General features: G+C 55.8%; 3 protein-coding genes across 10 annotated transcripts; 1 reads left to right on the forward strand and 2 right to left on the reverse strand.

Annotated features, from left to right (window-relative positions):
- Window positions 1-1,374: 1,374 nt before the first annotated feature.
- Lmf2 (lipase maturation factor 2) lies at window positions 1,375-5,634 on the reverse strand. 6 transcript variants are annotated; one of them, XM_046443476.1, is made up of 14 exons: window positions 5,502-5,634; window positions 4,685-4,938; window positions 4,560-4,588; window positions 4,239-4,453; window positions 3,988-4,166; window positions 3,709-3,850; window positions 3,417-3,551; window positions 3,242-3,347; window positions 3,071-3,167; window positions 2,813-2,995; window positions 2,571-2,739; window positions 2,387-2,498; window positions 2,220-2,313; window positions 1,375-2,138 (listed from the first exon to the last, which is right to left on the reverse strand). In XM_046443476.1, exons 1-14 carry the CDS (start codon window positions 5,593-5,595, stop codon window positions 1,836-1,838), a joined length of 2,112 nt encoding a protein of 703 aa, XP_046299432.1. In that variant the 5' UTR covers window positions 5,596-5,634; the 3' UTR covers window positions 1,375-1,835. The 6 variants fall into 6 exon arrangements, with proteins under 6 accessions (XP_046299432.1, XP_046299431.1, XP_046299430.1 ...); XM_046443475.1 differs by having other exon boundaries at window positions 2,220-2,316; XM_046443474.1 differs by having other exon boundaries at window positions 2,220-2,331.
- Window positions 5,635-5,907: 273 nt separating this feature from the next.
- On the forward strand, window positions 5,908-17,141 carry Ncaph2 (non-SMC condensin II complex subunit H2). Of its 3 annotated transcripts, none has more exons than XM_046443599.2 (20): window positions 5,908-6,136; window positions 10,851-10,952; window positions 11,850-11,905; window positions 12,016-12,100; window positions 12,172-12,240; window positions 12,355-12,434; window positions 12,518-12,663; window positions 13,034-13,117; window positions 13,729-13,886; window positions 14,847-14,918; window positions 15,200-15,266; window positions 15,399-15,506; window positions 15,677-15,730; window positions 15,857-15,927; window positions 16,001-16,109; window positions 16,193-16,264; window positions 16,348-16,403; window positions 16,489-16,590; window positions 16,680-16,829; window positions 16,898-17,141. In XM_046443599.2, the coding sequence occupies exons 1-20, from the start codon at window positions 6,029-6,031 to the stop codon at window positions 17,036-17,038; spliced, it is 1,890 nt and encodes a 629-aa protein (XP_046299555.1). In that variant the 5' UTR covers window positions 5,908-6,028; the 3' UTR covers window positions 17,039-17,141. The 3 variants fall into 3 exon arrangements, with proteins under 3 accessions (XP_046299555.1, XP_046299556.1, XP_046299557.1); XM_046443600.2 differs by having other exon boundaries at window positions 16,196-16,264; XM_046443601.2 differs by lacking the exons at window positions 5,908-6,136; window positions 10,851-10,952 and adding an exon at window positions 10,993-11,686.
- An 88-nt stretch (window positions 17,142-17,229) lies between these two features.
- Window positions 17,230-18,053, reverse strand: LOC124092168 (protein SCO2 homolog, mitochondrial). The gene has a single exon (XM_046443611.1). It carries the CDS (start codon window positions 18,051-18,053, stop codon window positions 17,274-17,276), a length of 780 nt encoding a protein of 259 aa, XP_046299567.1. The 3' UTR covers window positions 17,230-17,273.
- Window positions 18,054-18,475: the final 422 nt, after the last annotated feature.

Raw genomic sequence — 18,475 nt, forward strand, 5'->3', positions numbered from 1 at the left:
GGTTCGATCCTCAGCACCACATAAAAGCAAGTATAGATATTGTGGCCAGGCGCGGTGGCGCACTCCTGTAATCCCAGCATCTCAGGAGGCTGAGACGGGAGGAGGGCAAGTTCAAAGCCAGCCTCAGCAATGGCAAAGCGCTAAGTAACTCAGTGAGACACCGTCTCTAATAAAACATGAAAATTGGGCTGGGGATGTGGGTCAGTGGTTGAATGCCTAAGTTTAATCCCTGGTACCAAAAAAAAAAAAAAAAAGATACAGTGTCCATCTACAACTAACATAATTAAAAAAAAAAAGATACAGTGTCCATCTACAACTAACATAATTAAAAAAAAAAGATACAGTGTCCATCTACAACTAACATAATTAAAAAAAAAAAGATACAGTGTCCATCTACAACTAACATAATTAAAAAAAAAAGAAAAAGAGGGTTGAGGCTGTAGCTTCATGGTGGAACCCTTGCCTGGCATGTCCAAGGCCCTAGGTTCGAACCCTAACACTATGAAAAATAAAACATCTTTGTGAGGGGTAAAAAAAAAAGGGGGGGGGCTGGGGTTGTGGCTCAGTTGTAGAGTGCTCGTCTAGCACGCACGAGGCACTGGGTTTGATCCTCAGCACCACATAAATGTAAAATAAAGATATTGTGTCCACCTAAAACTAAAAAAAAAAAAAAAAAAAAAAGTTTAAAAAAAAATTAAGAAAAAGAGCAGGCTTTAGAATGTTAAGTCACCATCTTAGGCCAAACCTAACTTCCACCTTATCTATTCTGTGTACAGGGCCCCCTTGAAGGCGTTGCAAAGCTCATGGAGCAGGCTCTGCCAGAGCACAGAGCTGCCTCTGGTTTGGTAGGGGTGTGTGGGGGGTGTGTGTGGGGGTGTCAGGGGCCGGGGAAGCCATGCTGCAAGTTCCCAGGAAGGGTTAGATGTCTTCTGACTGAAAGGTGACCCCCAGCAGAAACCTGGACAGTGCCAATTCCCACCTCCCTGGTGTCCTCCTCCAGGAGGGGACTGGGTACACCTTTGCTCCTTACCCCAAACCCTCGGCTTTTGCCCACCTCACCACCTCCCTCTGCCTACTCTAACCCTTCTGTCCTTTCTCAAGACCAGAAAGCAGAGCAGGAGGGAGGAAGGACTTGGGTTCAGGCTCTACAATCCAGCAACAGCTCCACAGTCCAAGGCACAGTGGCTGGGCTTTGTCCTACAGGTCACAGAGGCTGTGAAATCCCCTGTGGTCAGGCCCTTGTGTCTATTTTATGAAGGAGAACATTGAGGAGAATTGGGGAGGACATCCATTAAAGCCAGGTTAGTGGTAGACACTGGGGTCTTGCCCACTGTCCTCAGGGATCCCCAGCAGGAAGGACACTGGGCACACAGCAAGCATGAAGGACACCTTTATTGGTGGGAGCATTGAAGGATGGCAGCTGGTGTGGTGATACCACAGGCGGCTGCTCTGCCTGCTCTCCTCCTTAATGAGTGCACCTTATCCCCCCACATGGGCACTGGGGTCAGGGGCTCCAGACTCAGACCCTCTGGCCCAGGGAAGGAGCAGGGCCTCCATGCACTGACTTCAGTGTCCCAGGAAGGATCCAGCACTGGGCTACATGTCCACCTCCCAAGCCGACGGCCAAGGCAACAGGGGTGGGGGAGTGACTGGGGAGGAAGGTGGTAGCCTTGGAGGACCTGTGGCTCTCAAGGTAGCAACCTCAGTGGGCAGCACCCCAGCCTGTGTCTGTCCTGGGAGGATCAGCTAAGGCACGGTGGCTGGGCCGTGTCCCGCAGGTCAGAACTCCGCAGGGACCCAACCCTCTGAGGATATGTGGATGAGAGAACATGAAGCTACTTTTTCTGCCGGGCAGGCCGGGAACTGCTGCTGAAGTTGTCGGTGGCTCGGCTGGCCTGTTCAGAGGCAGCTCCAGAGTTCTTCTTGAGGGCTGGCTTGGGCTTCTCCCCTCTGTCTTGGGGGGAGGATCTGAGTGACCGGGATACTAACAGGGCCTGCATGACTCTGACAGCCCCCACGGCCCCTAGGAGCCCCCAGAGCAGGGTGGGAGGCTCTATGGGAGACAGCTGGGTCCGCACCCAGTGGAGGGCCTGAACCAGGGCGCTGCGGGGGTTGCGGGCCCGGGGTGGGCTCTTGTCCTGTGGGAAAAGAATTGAGGAAGACCTCGAGAATTGAGGTTACCTCTGCCACCTCCCTCAGCCTGGTGGACACCCTCCTACCTGAAGCCCAAACTGCCTGAGCAGTGTCTCCAGCGCTGGATCCCCCAGGGACACAGGTGGGAAGAACTCCTCCACCCACTGCCGACGCCACCACCTGCTGCAACAGGAGCATCTTCAGCACACGGCTGGAGCCCAGATCCAGCTCCCGCCCTGGACCACAGCCTCACCTCTGCTCTCCAGGCTGTGAGAACCAGTACTTGTACCGCTGGGCTCGGATGTAGGCGGGTGGCTGCTTGTGAAAGGGGTACCTGGTGATGTTGTTCTGGATCAGGTGGATCACTGTGGTGGGAGAAGGCGCTCAGCACGAGGGCCAGCACCCCCTCCAGTGGCTCCCGCAGCCTGCCCCCTCACCTGGCTCCTTGCCCTGCAGCAGGCGGAGAACCAGGCTGGTGAACCAGGGGCTGTGTGTGTGTGGGCCCAGGGCTGCGAACCACATTTGCCAATCCAGGCGTGGCTGGTGGGGCACCACGACAGGGGGCGGCCGGCTCACATTCCCAGGCTTGTACATGAACTCGATCTCCTGCCAGGTGAGCCCATGGTCAGCTGAGCCAGTGAGACTGGCCCCTAAGTCCCCCAACCTGTGGGAAGCTCACCGTCCAGTGGTGTCCATTGTAACTGCCCTCCAGCACCACCTCAGGGCGCCCACCCAGGCCAGTCATCCGTCGGAAAAGGCCATATGAGTTGGCAAGCTGCAGGTGTCCCACAGCACCGGAGAGGCGGTGAGCTCCAGTCCAGAGGCGCCCGTGGGTCTCAGGTTCCACGTAGGAGTAGGGCACCTGCAGAAAGGTGGGCAAAATGCTCAGGGCTACCCCCAGACCCCCCCAACCCCACTCCCCCATAATGCTGCTCACCAGGCTGATCAAGAACAAGGCCACTGTGGCAGCACCCAAGATGGAAAGCTGGATAGCAGCACGGAGCTTCGGCAGCCACCCCCGCACCTGGGTCCACCTGAGGACAGGGAGCCCAGGTGTATTCAGGCCCGTCCAGGAAGCTCCCCGACTCCCCTACACTCAAGAACCTACCTCCAGAGGGCAGTCAGCAGCTCCCAGGCCAGGGAGGCCACCCCCAGCCACACAGTGGGCAGGGTCACTGTCTTCAGCCACTGGGAGAACTGGTGGAAGGTGAAAGCTACCAAAGAAGGGGAGTGTGAGGAAGGTTGGCCCACGCCCTGCCCCTGGCCCCGCATCTAGCACTCACTGGTTCTGGAGTGGATGGCGTGCTCCTGCCAGTCAACCTCTAGGCCAAAGTAGTGCACAGTGCCATAGGCCAGCAGTCCATAGACGGCCAGTTCCAGCAGCAAGGATAGTGTGGTAAGCAGGGCCTTGGGCCAGGCTGTGGGCAGGACAGTTACAGGTTGGCTGAGTGTTGATAGCAGGGGACTAGGGTGGAGCTAAAGCAGGGGCACTGCATGGGATGCTGGAGGGAAAGACACACTCTGGGAGGACAGTGTGGGTGAGGATGGTGGGCCTCTGAACAGGCTGACACTCACAGGTGGGTGTCTTCTTATAGCGGCCAAGACCAGGCTCAGCAGTCAGGTGCTGGTCATCCAGGAGGGCAGTGGTGAGCACCAGGGTCAGCAGGTTAAAGAAGTTGTAGTTGCCAGTGATGATGATGAGGACTTGTAACAGCACCTAAGAAGGGTCTGCACTCACAGCGGCCCCCTACCCGAAATCTCCAGACCAGCTGCAAGGCTGCCTGTCTCCCAGCACTATCCCAAGAGGGACCCCTGATCAGTACTAAAGAAAGCCATGCTTTGTCTCGTACCCACCTGAGCGTAGAAGGCGGCCAAGCGCAGGCGGCGAATGGGAGCGAAGAACAGAGGGGGCACGGCGATCTCAATGAGGAACGTGGCTACAACGCTGAGCTTGTGCAGCCAGACGGGCAGGTGGTGGGCAAGCCAGGCAGCAGGTGTGGGCAGGCACTGTGTCTCATAGTGGTAGGTGAGGGCTACAGGGACAAGCAGGTGGTCAGGGCTAGAAAGAACCCCAGACCACCCCAGGTTCAGGCCAGGACCCTCACCAGTGAGTCCCCACCACGTGGGGCAGCGGCTGGTCAGCTTGACCACACCCGAGGCAAACATGAGGCGAAACAGCAGCCAGCGCACGAGCCAGAAGGGAAGGCCTTCATGGGGCAAGGCCCCTGTCAGCCCACCCTGGGCCTGCTTACGGTTGGGGAACTGCCTCAGCGGGGCCACCAGCACAGCCAGGAAGCCTGTTTCCAGCAGCAGGGAATCCCTACAGGGAGAGGAAATGGCACCAAGGGTCCCTCCCCTCAAGGGTCTTGGGGAAAGGCAGTCAACTCCTACCCAGCCTCCAGCAGCCCTGCCCAAGAGGCACTCACCACTGGAAATAGAAGAACACCTGGCCCACCTGCAGGGAGAGGGCTGTCAGGGGGCAGATGTGTCTGTCCTCAAGTAGGTAGAGGTGGGAGTGGGAAGGGGATGAAGAGATAAGGGTCCTACTTGCCTGGCAGGCTGACAGGTAAGCAGCCCAGAGCAGCAGATAGACGAGGGGGTGGCGCAGTGGACGCAGAAGCAGGGCACCCAGGGCCAGCACTGTGCCTAACAGGCTCAGCAGTTCTAGGCCCTGGGCTGTGTCCAGCCCCAGCCTTGGTGCCTCCCACAGCAGTGTTGGTGTCTCCCACAGTTGCTGCCAGTGTCCCTTGCCCTGTGGCCGAAGCATCCTCCGAGCAGGCAGAATGCCCTCAGGGCCATAGAGGCCTGTGGGAGGGCAGTTTCAGGGCTACTCATGGGCTACTCACAGCGGCCCCTGCCAAATTTACCTGAACCAGGGTCTGCAGGTATCCCCCATCCCACTGTAGGGTCTGCAGATACCCCCCAGGGTCTACAGATTTCCCCCTCCCTGTAGAAGTGGCCTACAATCCCTCAAGACACCCCCCCCCCCCAGGACAGAACCTGTTGATACCCACCCTGGGTCCAGGAGGACTGCCCGACTCCCAGGGTCAGCATCTTCTGCCCAACAGCTCACGTTTCTCTCCTACCTGCCCCACCAGGTCTGGGCGGAAATCTGTTTCCCACCCTCCCAGGGGTTCTACCCCCACCCCAGGTGAGAACTCGAACTCTGCGGGAAACGAGGCATCGCACATCTTCCTACCGCCACGTCCCCGCGGCTCGCAGGACACGAACCGCGGTCACACACCGCGACATCAAGGCCTAGACTCACTCTCGCCCCAGACCGCACGAATGCGGAGTGGCGGGGTATGCGACCACACAGGGACCCGCGCACAGGTTGGGGGGTGTTGTCCCATCCACGGCGCCCTCACCCGGGATCTGCGTGTAGAGGGAAGCGAAGGCGAACATAAAGACGCCGGCCACACCCTGGAGGAAGAGCTGCCGAGGGAGCCGGGAGCCCGCCATGTCCGCTACGCGACCGGCTGGACAGCTGCCCGCGGTTCCTACGACCCCGCCCCAGGCCCCGCCCAGGCCCCGCCCCATTCCCATGACCCCGCCCCTAAGACCCCGCCCCAGGCCCAACCCCATTCTCGTAGCCCCGCCCCGCGGCCCCGCCCCGCCCCACTAGTCAGCTTCTGCTTCGCGTCCGGCTCCCGGCAGCTGCAAGCCCCGCCCCGAATGGTTCCCAGAGCGCCCCGCCCCTTTTCCAGGGCCCTTTGACTTGGGGTTGGTTCAGAAGTCAGGGACCTGTGCACGTCATAGGTACGCGCGAGGCACTGAGCTTACGTACTTCCTGGGCGGGAACAGCAAAATGGCGCCAGAACCAGTGGCGGGCTGAGGCCGAGAGCGCTGTCTGAAGCCAGCCCTGCGCTCCCCGGCCGCCCGGCCCCTCCCGGACATGGAGGACGTGGAGGCGCGCTTCGCCCACCTCTTGCAGCCCATCCGCGACCTCACCAAGAACTGGGAGGTGGACGTGGCGGCCCAGCTGGGCGAATATCTAGAGGAGGTGAGGCGGCGAGGTGGGCGCGGGCGCGGGCGCGGCGCGCGGGGCCTGCGGCGGCCCAGCTGCCTCTAAGGCTGCGGCCGTCCGGCTCTGCCGCTCGTCCTCGGCCCCCTTCTTTGCCCCAGCTCCAGCTCTTCTTGAAACCATCCCTTACGGGGGAAGCCTGGAGCTGACGTTGCCGTGAGATGGGCTGGTGACCAGCATTTGTCTCCACTGCGGCGTACCGACTAGGAAGCATCGTCGTCTTGGTTCAGCTATTGTGTGCATGTGTGTGTTGAGGGATCTGGATCGCTATGTAGGAGGGTTTTTTCCCTTTTTTTTTTTTTTGAGGCACTGGGGATCGAACCGAGGGCCTCACACATGCTAGGCAAGCACTTCTGCCACTGAGCTACGTGCTGCGAGAGGGATTTCTTGTTTTGGACGTTCAAACCTGTTGCAAGCTAGCATGCTGTTCTATCCTATCAGCAATGAATTCCTTCCATATTTGACAACTGTGTCTAAACCTCTCTTAAGAGCTGTCGTCTAGTGTTGCACTTTTCTTTTACTCCGCGTCCACTACAGTGTTACTTACAAATTTCTTGTTTTCATCAGTAGTGACCTCCATCCTACTAAATTCAAAGGATACTAGATGTGTCAGTTTATTCAGCTCGCCAGCATTTGTTGGGTTGACCACTCCTTCCTTCTCGAAATAGTGGTGCCATGATTTTCTTCCTATTTCTCTGCCTATTTTTTTGTCTTCTATCCTAAGTTTTGAGCTCCTCAGGGTGGAGCCCTCTTTCCCTTAAACAGTCTCTCTCACTGTTTTCTGTGATGTTTTTTTCCGTATAGGTGACTTATGAGGACATCTCCCAGATTTATGGCTTGGTCCCAGATCTTTTATTTATTTATTTTTTTGGTGATGGGGGATTGAACCCAGGGTTGCTTAACCACTGAGCCACATCCCCAGCCCTTTTTGTGTGTTTTATTTTGAGACAGGGTCTCATTAAGTCCTTAGGACCATGCTAAGTTGCTAAGGCTGGCCTGGAACTTGCAATTGTCTTGCCTCAGCCTACCCAGTTGCTGGGATTACAGGTGTAGGCCACCATTCCTGGCCAACACACACACAATCTCTCTCTCTCTCTCTCTCTCTCTCTCTCTCTCTGTATCTAGCTGCTCTCTTGACACCCACTAGGATGTGAGCATCTCAGTTTTAACTTATTTAAAGTGGAGTGCTTCATTTTTTCATTTTCCAATCTGGATTCTCTATCTCCATGTTTGGCCCCATCCAGTCCATTCTCCACCCAGAAGCAGGTGTGACTCAAAAATTAAAAATCATGCCAAAGCACTGCTCAGCCTAAAACCCTTCAGTGGCTTTCCATTGCACTTAGAGTAAATCCAAATTTCCTCTTCTGAGTCTGGCTGTGCTCACTGTTTTAGCCTCATCTCAAGCTGTTCTCTGCCTTGTTCAGTTGAACCAAGTCAGCCTGTTTCCCCATGCTCATTCTTCGCTGGGGTCCGTATACTTTGTTTGCACTGGAAAATATTCTTTTATGATAAAGTCCTTTTCGTCCTTTATATTTTAGCTTAAATATCAGCTGGTCACTGTATACGTGACTAAAATAGTTCCAACTCTTGTCATAGTACTTGTGTACTTTGGAATGTTTATCACATTTCCTACTTATCTAGTTGTTTTGGCCTCTCTCAACCTAGTGTTAAATTCTGCAAGGGCAGGGATTATGTATATACTCTCTTCTGCTTAGTAGAGTGCTTGGCATATAGTAGGTGTGGAATAAATGTTTATTAAGTGAACCTGTGATCTGATGATTGACCGTCTCTGCTTCAATGCAGTCTGCTAAGAAAATTCAGAGAACTGTGCCTGGTGGATTTAGGTTTCCACATCAAGCAGGGTCCTTGGGGATACTTGATAAGAATATTTCCTGGCTTGTTCACCTTCCCTCCTGCTTCATGACTGCTCTGCCAGACCCTCTCTGTCCTGGAGGGCCTGATTTCCTGACCTCTGGTTTCCTCAGAGTGCTGCTTTTGTTTTCCATATAATTATCAGATTTTTTTTCATAACACATTATGATGTTATATTCTCTTATCTACTTATGTATTTATTGTTGCTGAATGTCCATTGTGTGACAAGAACCAAAACTCTGCAAAAATAATGGTGAGCAAAGCAAACAATCTGTGCTTTGGTAGGCCTTGTACTTTGACAGATGGCTGGGACGTAAGGCAGTAGCAACACAGAGTCATAAATATCATACACTTGGTGCATACTTGGGTCAAGCACTGTTGTTGTTTCACACAGATAAATTCACATAATCCTTACAAAAACTACTCATGCAGGCACTAGAGAGAGAAGTTGTGTGCCCAAAGTCACAGGTGATAGTGGACAGAGCACAATCACTTCCCACTGCAACCTGGGTAGTCTACAAAGTGATGCCAGCTTTGAAAGAAGGGTTTAGGGTTCTGGGAAGGGTGTGATGGAAACCTAATTGTGTTTGGGTTAAAGGAGTTGCTTCCTCATGGTGAGCTGAAGAATGTTCCATGCAGAGGGACACAGTGTTTGAAAGTTGAGGTGGGAAGATGATTGGCTCAGTGGAGGTCCTGAAAGTGGGCCCATGTGCTGTTGTGGGCCAGCAGGGAAGGACCAGGGCCTGGAGAGGGAAATGGCAAGCAAGGGAGCCTGCCTTAGGGGCTCTGGTTAGGATTGGGGGCTTTTTCGTAAGAGTAGCACAAAGCCATTAGGGTTGTGTGGTGGAGTGATGAGAGTAAATGCAGGGATGTGAGAGGTGGGAGGAGTCCTGTCAGTGCAGAGGTTGAAGCTAGGCCTGGGCAACAGCTGATTGGAGGGCAGCCTGGATTTGGCAGGGACGTGGGCAGGGGAAGAAAGCTGCTGAGACCCTGAGTTTCTGGGTGGTGAGTTGGGTGCTGCCTAGAATTCAGTGTGGGCATGTTTATTGTGAATCTGGTTAAAACATCTGAATGATTGAAGAAAGCAATTGGATGTACGGGTTTAGGTGAGAAATCCAACCTGGAGTCATGAGAAGATTGTTGGAGTGTGATATCCCTGTAGCAAGTGAGCTGGCTGGGCTGGGGGGTCTTCAAAGGGAAGGGCCCTAGCTTGGGCCTCCTGTACATCCTTTCTTCAGGGCAGGGCACTCTGCAGCTCTCACACTTCTGTAGACTGGTGCTCCTGCACCCCACCCCCCAAATTTCTTTTATCCTTCAGGAATTAGCTCCCCTTGGTGACGCCCTCGCAGATCATTCCCCTTCCTTGTGCAGCACAGTGCCCAGCGTCTTAGCTCTCTTGCCAGCGCAGCCTACACTTTGGCCATGTTTGTGTGATGTGCATTTTTCTGAACAGTTGTAGCCTGTCTCTGCTGACTGCCTTTTCATAGGCAGGGGATTGCTCTTTCTGAAGTCCTATGCTTTCACCTGCCTGGTGAGTTTGTATCTGTTTTTTCAGGCTTAGCTCTGATATTACCACTTCTTTAGTTCATCAGATATTTACTTGGCATCAGCATTGGGCACTAAATGGAAGGCTGAAATTACCTGATGCTGTCCACAGTTCACTAAGGAAGAAGAGACTTGAAAGTAGTGCAAAAAGATAACACTGACAGGGCCAGCCATGGTGACTCCCACCTGCACTCCCTTCTGCTCAGGAGCTGAGGCAGGAGGATTGCAAGTTCAAGGCCAGCTTGGGCAACTTAGTGACTGTCTCAAAATAAAAAATAAAATGGGCTCAGTGGTAGAGTGCATCTGGGTTCAATCCCCAGTACCACACACCAACAAATCACTGATGATGGGTGGCAAGGAGGCCCCTGCAGGGGAGTTTACACTGGGACATTTAGAGCCAGGCATTCCTGGCAGAAGGAAAAGCAAAATCAGAGGGCAGGAATAGGAAGGGGCTTTGAGTGTTGGTGGGAGCAGTGTGGTAGAGGAGCCTGCTTCGTGGGGAAGATCCTGAGTTAAATGTGGGGGGCACTGAGGTGCAGCTCAGTGGTAGAGTCTGGCATGTGTGAGGCCCTGGTCCAATCTCTAATACCTCAAAAAACATTCTGGGGGGTGCTTAGTACCTCTGTTAATGAGGCCAAGTTCTTGAAGAAAGCTGGTCTAGAGATGGGCGGGGAACTGTTGACACATGGATGGTAGCCATGTGTCAGCATGAGTAGCCGCATGGTAGCATGGGGTGGACAAACAGGTGCATTGGCAGGTGTGCCATGGGAGGAGAGGGCTGAGGATGGAGCCCCTTGGACTGTGGTGTTTAGAGGGATGCAGGAGCTGAGGCTCAGGGGACTCGGGGAGTTGCAAAAGAAAGAGAATGCCTCACTGGACCTATTTGTCAAGGGCTCTGCTCAGAGGATGGAGACCCTAACATTTGTTTCTGTTGCGTTCATCCTGAGGTTCTTTTCCTTCCCTCAGGGTAAGGAGTCTTCCTGCTGAGGGCCATCTGAGTTGGCCCTGATGCTCGTGGGCATGTTGTCTGAGGGAACTGCTGTGGTCAGGGCGGTCTCTGGGGGCCTCCCTCCCACAAAACACCAGGTCTTAGAGGATGCAGGAAATAGGGAATCACAAGACATGTGTCTCCTCTCTGGGAACACCCCGAGACAGCTGACGGGATCAGAGCAGAGCTGGAGCTGTCGGGCTGTGGCCGGTGGTGGGTAGGGCTTCCCTGGGCAGAGTGGGCACAGACTGGGCCTGGCTTCCTTGGCACTGGTGTTGTCTCTTGCAGTTGGACCAGATCTGTATTTCTTTTGACGAAGGCAAAACCACAATGAACTTCATCGAGGCTGCACTGCTGATCCAGGGCTCAGCCTGTGTCTACAGCAAGAAGGTGGGCCCTGCGGGGTTCCTTGGTGGCAAGTGTCCGCTGGTCAGCTTTCTTGCTGGGGCAGGGAACAGTGCTCATCCTGTCTGTGACCTGCCCTGATAGCACCAGAGGCCTCACCCCTGACTCATTCACATATTTTAATACCAAAGGATGATCTTGGGTTTAAAATGGTACATGGGACCTGAGGGTGTAGCTCAGGGTAGAGTGCTTGCTAAACATGCATGAAGCCCCGGGTTCAGTCTCTAGCAAAAGATAAACAAACTGTCACTGCCAGAAAGAGAGGGTGGCGTGCGCTGTGGGTTCTGTCATCCCTTGTGCACACTTGCAGCAGCACAGAGGTGGCGAGGGTACGCATGCACTCTGCTTCCCCTGCCTCTCACCTGAAAGTGCTTCATCAGCAGCATTTTGAAAAACTCCAGCCCTCACCCTAGTGGTAAGAGCGTTCTGTGGAGGAGACAGGCAAGAAGCTAGGGGAATGATCTGTCAGGTGGCCCACTGTGGCTTGATTTCTGATGGGCTGTCAGAGGCCCACAGGCTTCTAGGATGGAGGAGCTGGCAGGAGCCTGTGGGCAAAAGAGTAGCAGGTGCCTGTGCGAGGGGCCTGATTTGTGGGGCCTGCCCACCAGGGCTGTGTGGGGCACCCCTCGGGATGTAGTGGTGCCACGCATTGAGGCCATGCTTGCTGCTTGATGGAAAACGGAGACAGGAGAGAAGCACGCAGCCTTGGGGTAATGCTGGTAAGACTACTAGTTTGACGTGAGAATTATTTTTGGTGGCAAAATTGGCAGGACTCATGCTGGAGGCTTGGAGATGATGGCCAGGCCTTGGAGTGGGAGGGCCGTGGGCTGTTGTGGGTGGTGCCTCCTTCACTTGTCCTTACTGCTGGCTTCTGGCTGCCAGGTGGAGTACCTCTACTCGCTGGTCTACCAGGCTCTCGATTTCATCTCTGGCAAGAGGTGAGTGGTAGAGGTGGAGTCGGGAGGCAGGGGCCAGCACTTCCACACTGCGGGTGCAGCTCAAGGCCCTGTGGCCCCCAGGACACCCATGAGGTGCTCTTCTCTCCCAGGCGAGCCAAGCAGCTCTCCTCAGCACAGGAAGATGGGGCCAATGGGACCGCCAGCTTGGAGGCCCCCCAGGAGGCAGAGGATGAGGTAAGTGGAATTGGTGACCCCTGCCCTGTGGCGTCTGAGCTGCACTCTATGCACTCCTGCTGTCTCCACAGTTCCTATCGCTGGACGACTTCCCTGACTCCCGTGCTAATGTAGATCTGAAGAACGACCAGGTGCCCAGTGTGAGTGCCTTGCTCTCTGGGTGGGGTGGGGGTTTATCTGGAATGCTCTGTGTGGGTCCTTGCCTAAGAGCTCAAGGCATTCAGGGCCCACACTTGATGCTGGCCTTCATGCAGGAGCTTCTTATTGTCCCTCTCTTGCCCATGGCCCTGGTGGCCCCTGATGAAGTGGAGAAGAACAGCAGCCCTCTGTACAGGTATGGGCCTGAGCCCAGCTTGGGGAGGGGGAGAGGCCTACCCAAGAAAGGCCTCTTCAGTGAGTGTGTTTTTGCCAACACAGCCACCAGGGTGAGGTCCTGGCTAGCCGGAAGGATTTCAGGATGAACACGTGCACCCCTCACCCCAAAGGGGCCTTCATGCTAGAGCCAGTGGGCATGTGCCCCATAGAGCCTGTGGGCACGTGCACCATACCAAGAAACCAGAAGGGTAAGGGCTTGGGTGTTGGGCACTTGGTAGGAGGGAAGGAAGGGTCTTTCAGGGACTCCTGTTGGTTCCCCTGTGCCCACCAGTTCTGTTCTTGGGAGCTGCCTCCTCCCAGGCTCCTGCTCCACTGGGTGGCTTGGCTGAAGCTCATCCATTTCTCCCACCTTCACTGTGCCTCAGTGGCCAGCCAGTGAGGGACCAGCTAGTTTCAGTACTGGGATATGACACCCACTCCTCTCTCCAGCCTGAGGCCTGGGGCCTGCTGGGCTCTGCCTGCTGCTGCCCCTGTAGAGGGGCTCATTGGGCATCAGGTAGGGACCTTATGAGGCGGAACATAGGGGGTGCTGACCTCTGTCTCACCCCTGCCTCCCAGATGCCAGGAGGGCCGAGGAGCAGCCAATGGACGTCTCTGGGTGCCGGAATTCTGTCACTGTGCTTGACTTCTCCCAGCAGCCAGGTGAGAGCAGATCTCTGGTGGACTGACAGGGCTGAGGAAGGGACCCAGGAGGCAGAGATGTGGACAGGACTCCAGATGGGCTGCTCTCAGCTTCCCCAGCTTGCCGTGCCTGTCCCTGGCTCAGCAGCTTGTGAGGGGTGAGGTGTAAGGGGAGCAGGCACAGCCTTGGAGAGCTCAAGAGCCCCCGGCCTCATGGAGCCTCAGCAACTGGCCTTGGACTGCCTTCCTGGCCTTCTCTGGACAGACATAGGTGGCAGCACATAGAGAGGAAGGTTTGCCAAGAAGATGAACTGATGGGTGTGGTGGCCATGCCTATAATCCCAGCTACTCAGGAGAGTGAGGCAGGAGGGTTGTAAGTTCAAAGCCAGCCTGACCCTGGGTTTAATCTCCAGAACCACAAAAAAGAAATGAGCCAAACAAAGACACTAGTGTGACAGAGTGTAAGGCCTGCCCAATCCTCCATGTGCAGCAGATACTTCATGTGCAGGGAGTGACGCTGAGCAGAGGGAGTGTCCTGTTAGGTTTACCTGGGCTTCCACCAAGGGCAGCCCTGTCTGCTCTCTGGGCTCCGGGATCCCCTGGGGCTGACAGATTTCTTGCTGCCTGCCCAGGCACCGCTCCAGAAGGCCTAGCGCCCAGCAGTGGAGGTGAGGAGGAGGAGGAGGAGGTGGCGGAGGCGGCGGCGGTGGTGGTTGACACAGTAGAACTCCCAGAGGCCAGAGCCCCCAAGGCCACAGTGGAGCCTGAGGAGCCCAGGAGCCCCCACCAGGTAGGGCCCCTGAGGCAACTGAGTTGAGCTGCCCACTGGCCAGCCCTGACCCTGGGGCAGTAACCCTCACACAGGGAGCACAGCACAATATGGTGGTTCCCATATTGGTCTTTTGGTCTTTCCCTGCTGTCTGCTTTGGATACATCTGGCCAGTTAGGGACTCGCCTAGGAGCTTTCCTGTCTTTGACTCACCCCGCAGCTAGCCTTTTCATGGCAGCTTCTGTGTCCTTCTCCTCTGAGTGGAGCAGCTGCTGCTCCTCAGGGGTGGGCTGCTAGTCAGTGGTCTGAACCCCATGGAGCTCACAGTACCTGAGGTCAGGCTGGCCAGAGGGAATGGTTCCAGAGGCCTCTGCTGCCTCCCTCAATTCCCGTGGGGTGAATCTGTCCCCTTCTAAAGAAGGATTTCTTTTCTTTTTATCTCTAAATTAAAACAACAACAAAACAGTGTGCTGTGTGGCTCCAGGAAAGCACTTGCTGAGCATCCCTGGGGCCCTGGGTTTAGTCCCCAGCATCACAAATCAGTCCAGCAATAAAAAGCTCAAACCAGGCACTGGGATTGTGGCTCAGAGGCAGAGCACTTTCCTCGCACGGATGAGGCACTGGGTTCAATCTTCAGCACCACATAAAAATAACTGAATAAAATAAAGCTTTTGTCCATCTACAACTAAAAAAAAAAAAAAGCTTCAACCAACTCGACATAGATGGGAGGGAATGTTAACATGGATGTTTGTCATATTCCATATTTTGTTTTATATTTTGAAAAAAGAAAAGTTCTTCTGTGATGGCTAGTTGGGATGTTCTAGAGTTTTTCTTAGGGTTGTTTTTAGTCCTTGAACGATGGGACCCGAAGAGGGTCCCTGCTGAGTTCTTGTCATGGACCCCAGGGCAGAGCTGCTGGGGCACCCAGCATCTTGTATGGACAGGTGCAGGTCAGGGCACCTGTGGGCTCCTTCTTTGCAGAGTGCCGTCCTGACCAGGAGGTACATGTTGCGGGAGCGGGAGCGAGCCCCGGACCCCATGTCCCGGCTAAAGGTGAGGGGCAGGGAGTGAGCCGCAGGACTCCCTGTCACGCCTCCAGTCCCGTGGCCCTTCAATTCCCTTCCTGGCTTTACTCTTGAGGAATTGGCTGGCTTCCAGAAATTGACGTCCCCCTTCCCGCAGGCTGGGCCCCTTCCCCTGCCTCAGGTGTCATACTCTGACCCTGGGTTGAGCGGGCAGCCTCTCCCTGGGCTGTCATGCACTTGGTGTTGGGCTTGGGAAGAAGGGTGTTCGGCCCTAACCGCCCCCAGCATCTGCTTGTGCTCTGTGCTCAGGAGACCCCAGACCCTTGGCAGAGCCTAGACCCCTTTGACTCCTTGGACTCCAAGCCCTTTAAGAAAGGTAACTGGGTGGGGGACACCTCCACTCAGGCTCTTTTTCCCCAGCGTGCTGGGGTCTGGGGTAGTAGGGTGGGGGTGGGCTTTGGACCCCAGTCCCATGGCTGCTCTTGAGACAGCCCCAGCCTGACCCCAGGCAGGCCGTACTCTGTGCCCCCTTGTGTGGAGGAGGCTCCAGGACAGAAGCGCAAGAGGAAAGCCACTGCCAAGCTACAGGACTTCCACCAGTGGTACCTGGCCACCTGTGAGTACATGGTGGGCTGGGTGGGACACCTTGTCCCTGGGTGCTGGGGCCAGGTCAGGGCTGGTGGAGGAAGGGGGACCAGCAATCTTTTCCTAATGCTGTTGGCAGTCCCTAACTGATGGGGAGGTCCAGGCTTTGGCCTGGTTCTTGCCGACCAAGTTTCCTCACAGATGCTGACCACGCTGACAGCAGGAGGCCCCGGAGAAAAGGCCCAACTTTTGCAGGTGAGGCAAGGCCCCATGTGCAACCTTACTGTGCCTTCTACCTGAACAGGGTCACCCAAGGCCCTGGGTGGACTGGAATGAGCCTGGACAGGAGAGGTGAGCCCCTCACAAAGCTTTTATCTGTAGACATGGAGGTTCTGTACTGGAAGCATGTGAAGGAGCAGCTGGAGACCCTCCGGACATTGCAGAGGCGGGAGGTGAGTACCTGTGTGGCTGAGGGGGCCCCTGATGGAAGAGGACAGTGTCCTCACAGATGCTCTCTCTGAACAGATAACTGAGCGGTGGCTGCCTAGGGCTGAAGAGGGCCTGTGGCCTGCAGAGGATGACCACCTAGAGGATGACCGCCTGGAGGAGTCCTTGGAAGACCTGGGGGCAACAGGTGGGTGCTTGCTGGCTCTGGGGTGGGGCTCATCAGTAGAACCAGCTGACTTCCTGCCTGTGGTTGTCTCTCCTGTGTCCCAGCAGACGACTTTCTGGAACCTGAAGGGTATGTGGAGCCCGAGGAGGCAAAGCCTGGCGAGGCTGCTGACCTGGGTATGTCTGAGGGAACGGGAGCTGCTGGAGGGGAGGGCGTGGCAGCACCACAGCTGCAGCAACTCACAGACGGTCCTTCTCAGAGGCAGAGGCCATGCCAGAGTCCCTGAGCTACGAGGAGCTGGTTCGAAGGAATGTGGTAGGCTTGGGTCAGAGGCAGGGAGTCGGGTGAGGAAGCCTCAGGTCCCTGCACACAAGATGGAAGTCCCTACGGTCCCCCCCAGGAGCTCTTCATCGCCAACTCCCAGAAGTTTGTCCAGGAGACAGAGCTGAGCCAGCGCATCAGGGACTGGGAAGACACCATCCAACCCCTGCTCCTGGAGCAGGTGAGGCAGTTCTTGAGGACCGGAGCTTCCTGCCTGAGCTTTGCCCACGCTGTCCTTCTCTGTCACCAACACGCCCCTCCCCCATGCAGGAGCAGCATGTGCCCTTTGATATCCACACGTACGGGGACCAGGTGATCTCACGATTCCCCCAGCTCAACAAGTGGTGTCCCTTTGCGGAGCTGGTGGCAGGCCAGCCTGCCTTTGAGGTGTGTCGCTCCATGCTGGCCTCCCTGCAGCTGGTGAGTGCCTCGGGTCTCATGGGTGGGGAAGATGGTCCCCAAACCTTGCTGATGGCTTGCCCCTGCAGGCCAATGACTACACGGTGGAGATCAGCCAACAGCCAGGGCTGGAAGCAGCTGTGGACACCATGTCTCTGAGACTGCTCACTCACCAGCGAGCCCACAAGCGCTTTCAGACCTACATGGCTCCCTCCATGGCCCAGCCCTAAGCAGAAGGTGTGATGGGAGGGTGGGCCAGTTCTCGCTGTGTGCTGAGAGCTTGCTTCTGCCTCCTGGCTGGCCCAGCCTAATAAAAGTTGTGTTGCCATCTCACCTACCCTTAAAACAAAACCCACTGAAATTATCTACTGTGTAGAGCTGCCTGCCTTCCTGTGGACTGCTGGCACAGATCACACACACACAACTGAGAAGTGTGGTTTAATGATGGCCCCAGGCTGCAGTGGTTCAGAGGACACTGCGAAAGCCAGCCATGTGCCGCTGCACACTGTCTGCAATCTGCTCCGCGGACCTGCCCCTACCATAGTAGTCCGTGAAGAGGCCATCAGGGTTTAGCAAGTAGATAGCAATGGAGTGGTCGACAATGTAGTCCTGGTCCTCATCCTTGGGGCCAGCACTGTAGTACACACGGTAGCTGCGGCTAGCCTGGGCCACCTGCTCAACAGAGCCCGTTAGACCCAGCAGTCTTGGGTGGAAGTCTCGCACATATCGGGCCATAGCTGCCACATCATCCCGCTCAGGGTCCACAGTAATGAAGATGGGCTGCACAGGGGGCAGTCCAGGCTTGGCTTCCAGCTGTTGTACCACCTGTACCAGCTTCTCCAGCTCGTCTGGGCAGATGTCTGGGCAGTGTGTGAAGCCAAAGTACATCAGTACCCACTGGCCCCGGAAGTCGGCCTTGCAGCGAGCCTGGCCTTGGTGGTCCAATAGGCTGAAGTCGCCCTGACCCACAGCAGCCTGGCGCAGGGCTTCCGTCCGCTGTTGCTGCCGCCGCTGTTCCTTCTCAGCCCTGGCAGCCAGCCAGGCCCCACCCAGCCCAGCTCCAAATAGGGCAGTGATGAGCAGCCTGGTTCGAAGCCTAGGGCCTTGAGGTGGGCCCTGCCACGAGAAGTGCCGGGGCCTCATGTGCAGGGCTTCATTTCCAGGGGTCATAGAGGGTACTGGTGGCCTAAGCTGACAAAGCCAAAGCCAAGCCTTGGCCTTGGGCCCCCGAGCCAGCAACAGCATGGACCTGATCCTCCTGAAAGAAAGCAAAGATGTCAGGCCCCAGAAAGAGGGCACCAAAAGGTGCCTGGGGTCCCATCCCTGGAGACCTGCCTCCTACTCTGGCTTGCCAGCCTCCTGCACCTGCTCGCTGAAGCTCCAAACTTGTCCACCTTTGAAACCTCAAGCTCCAGCTTAAGTGGCACCAAAGTCCACATATGGCCAGTTTCACAACAGTCCCTCCTGTCCCTTCAGCCTAGTAGCCTTGATCTCGTTACCTCACCCTGCCCTGTACCTGCCCCTGCAAAGCCCAGCCCAGCATTCACTTCTGTGAGCCTCTTGTCCTGCTTAACAAGGGCACTGCAAGCAAATATATCTGAAATAAATCTACTTCTTGACGGAAGTAGCCCTCTCCAGCCGGTCACCTCAAGGGCTACTTCAACGGT

This window comes from Marmota monax, unplaced genomic scaffold (genome assembly GCF_021218885.2).
Source record: "Marmota monax isolate L192 unplaced genomic scaffold, Marmota_monax_Labrador192_F-V1.1 WCK01_AAM20220418_F8-fsc00234, whole genome shotgun sequence".
NCBI lineage: Eukaryota > Metazoa > Chordata > Mammalia > Rodentia > Sciuridae > Marmota > Marmota monax.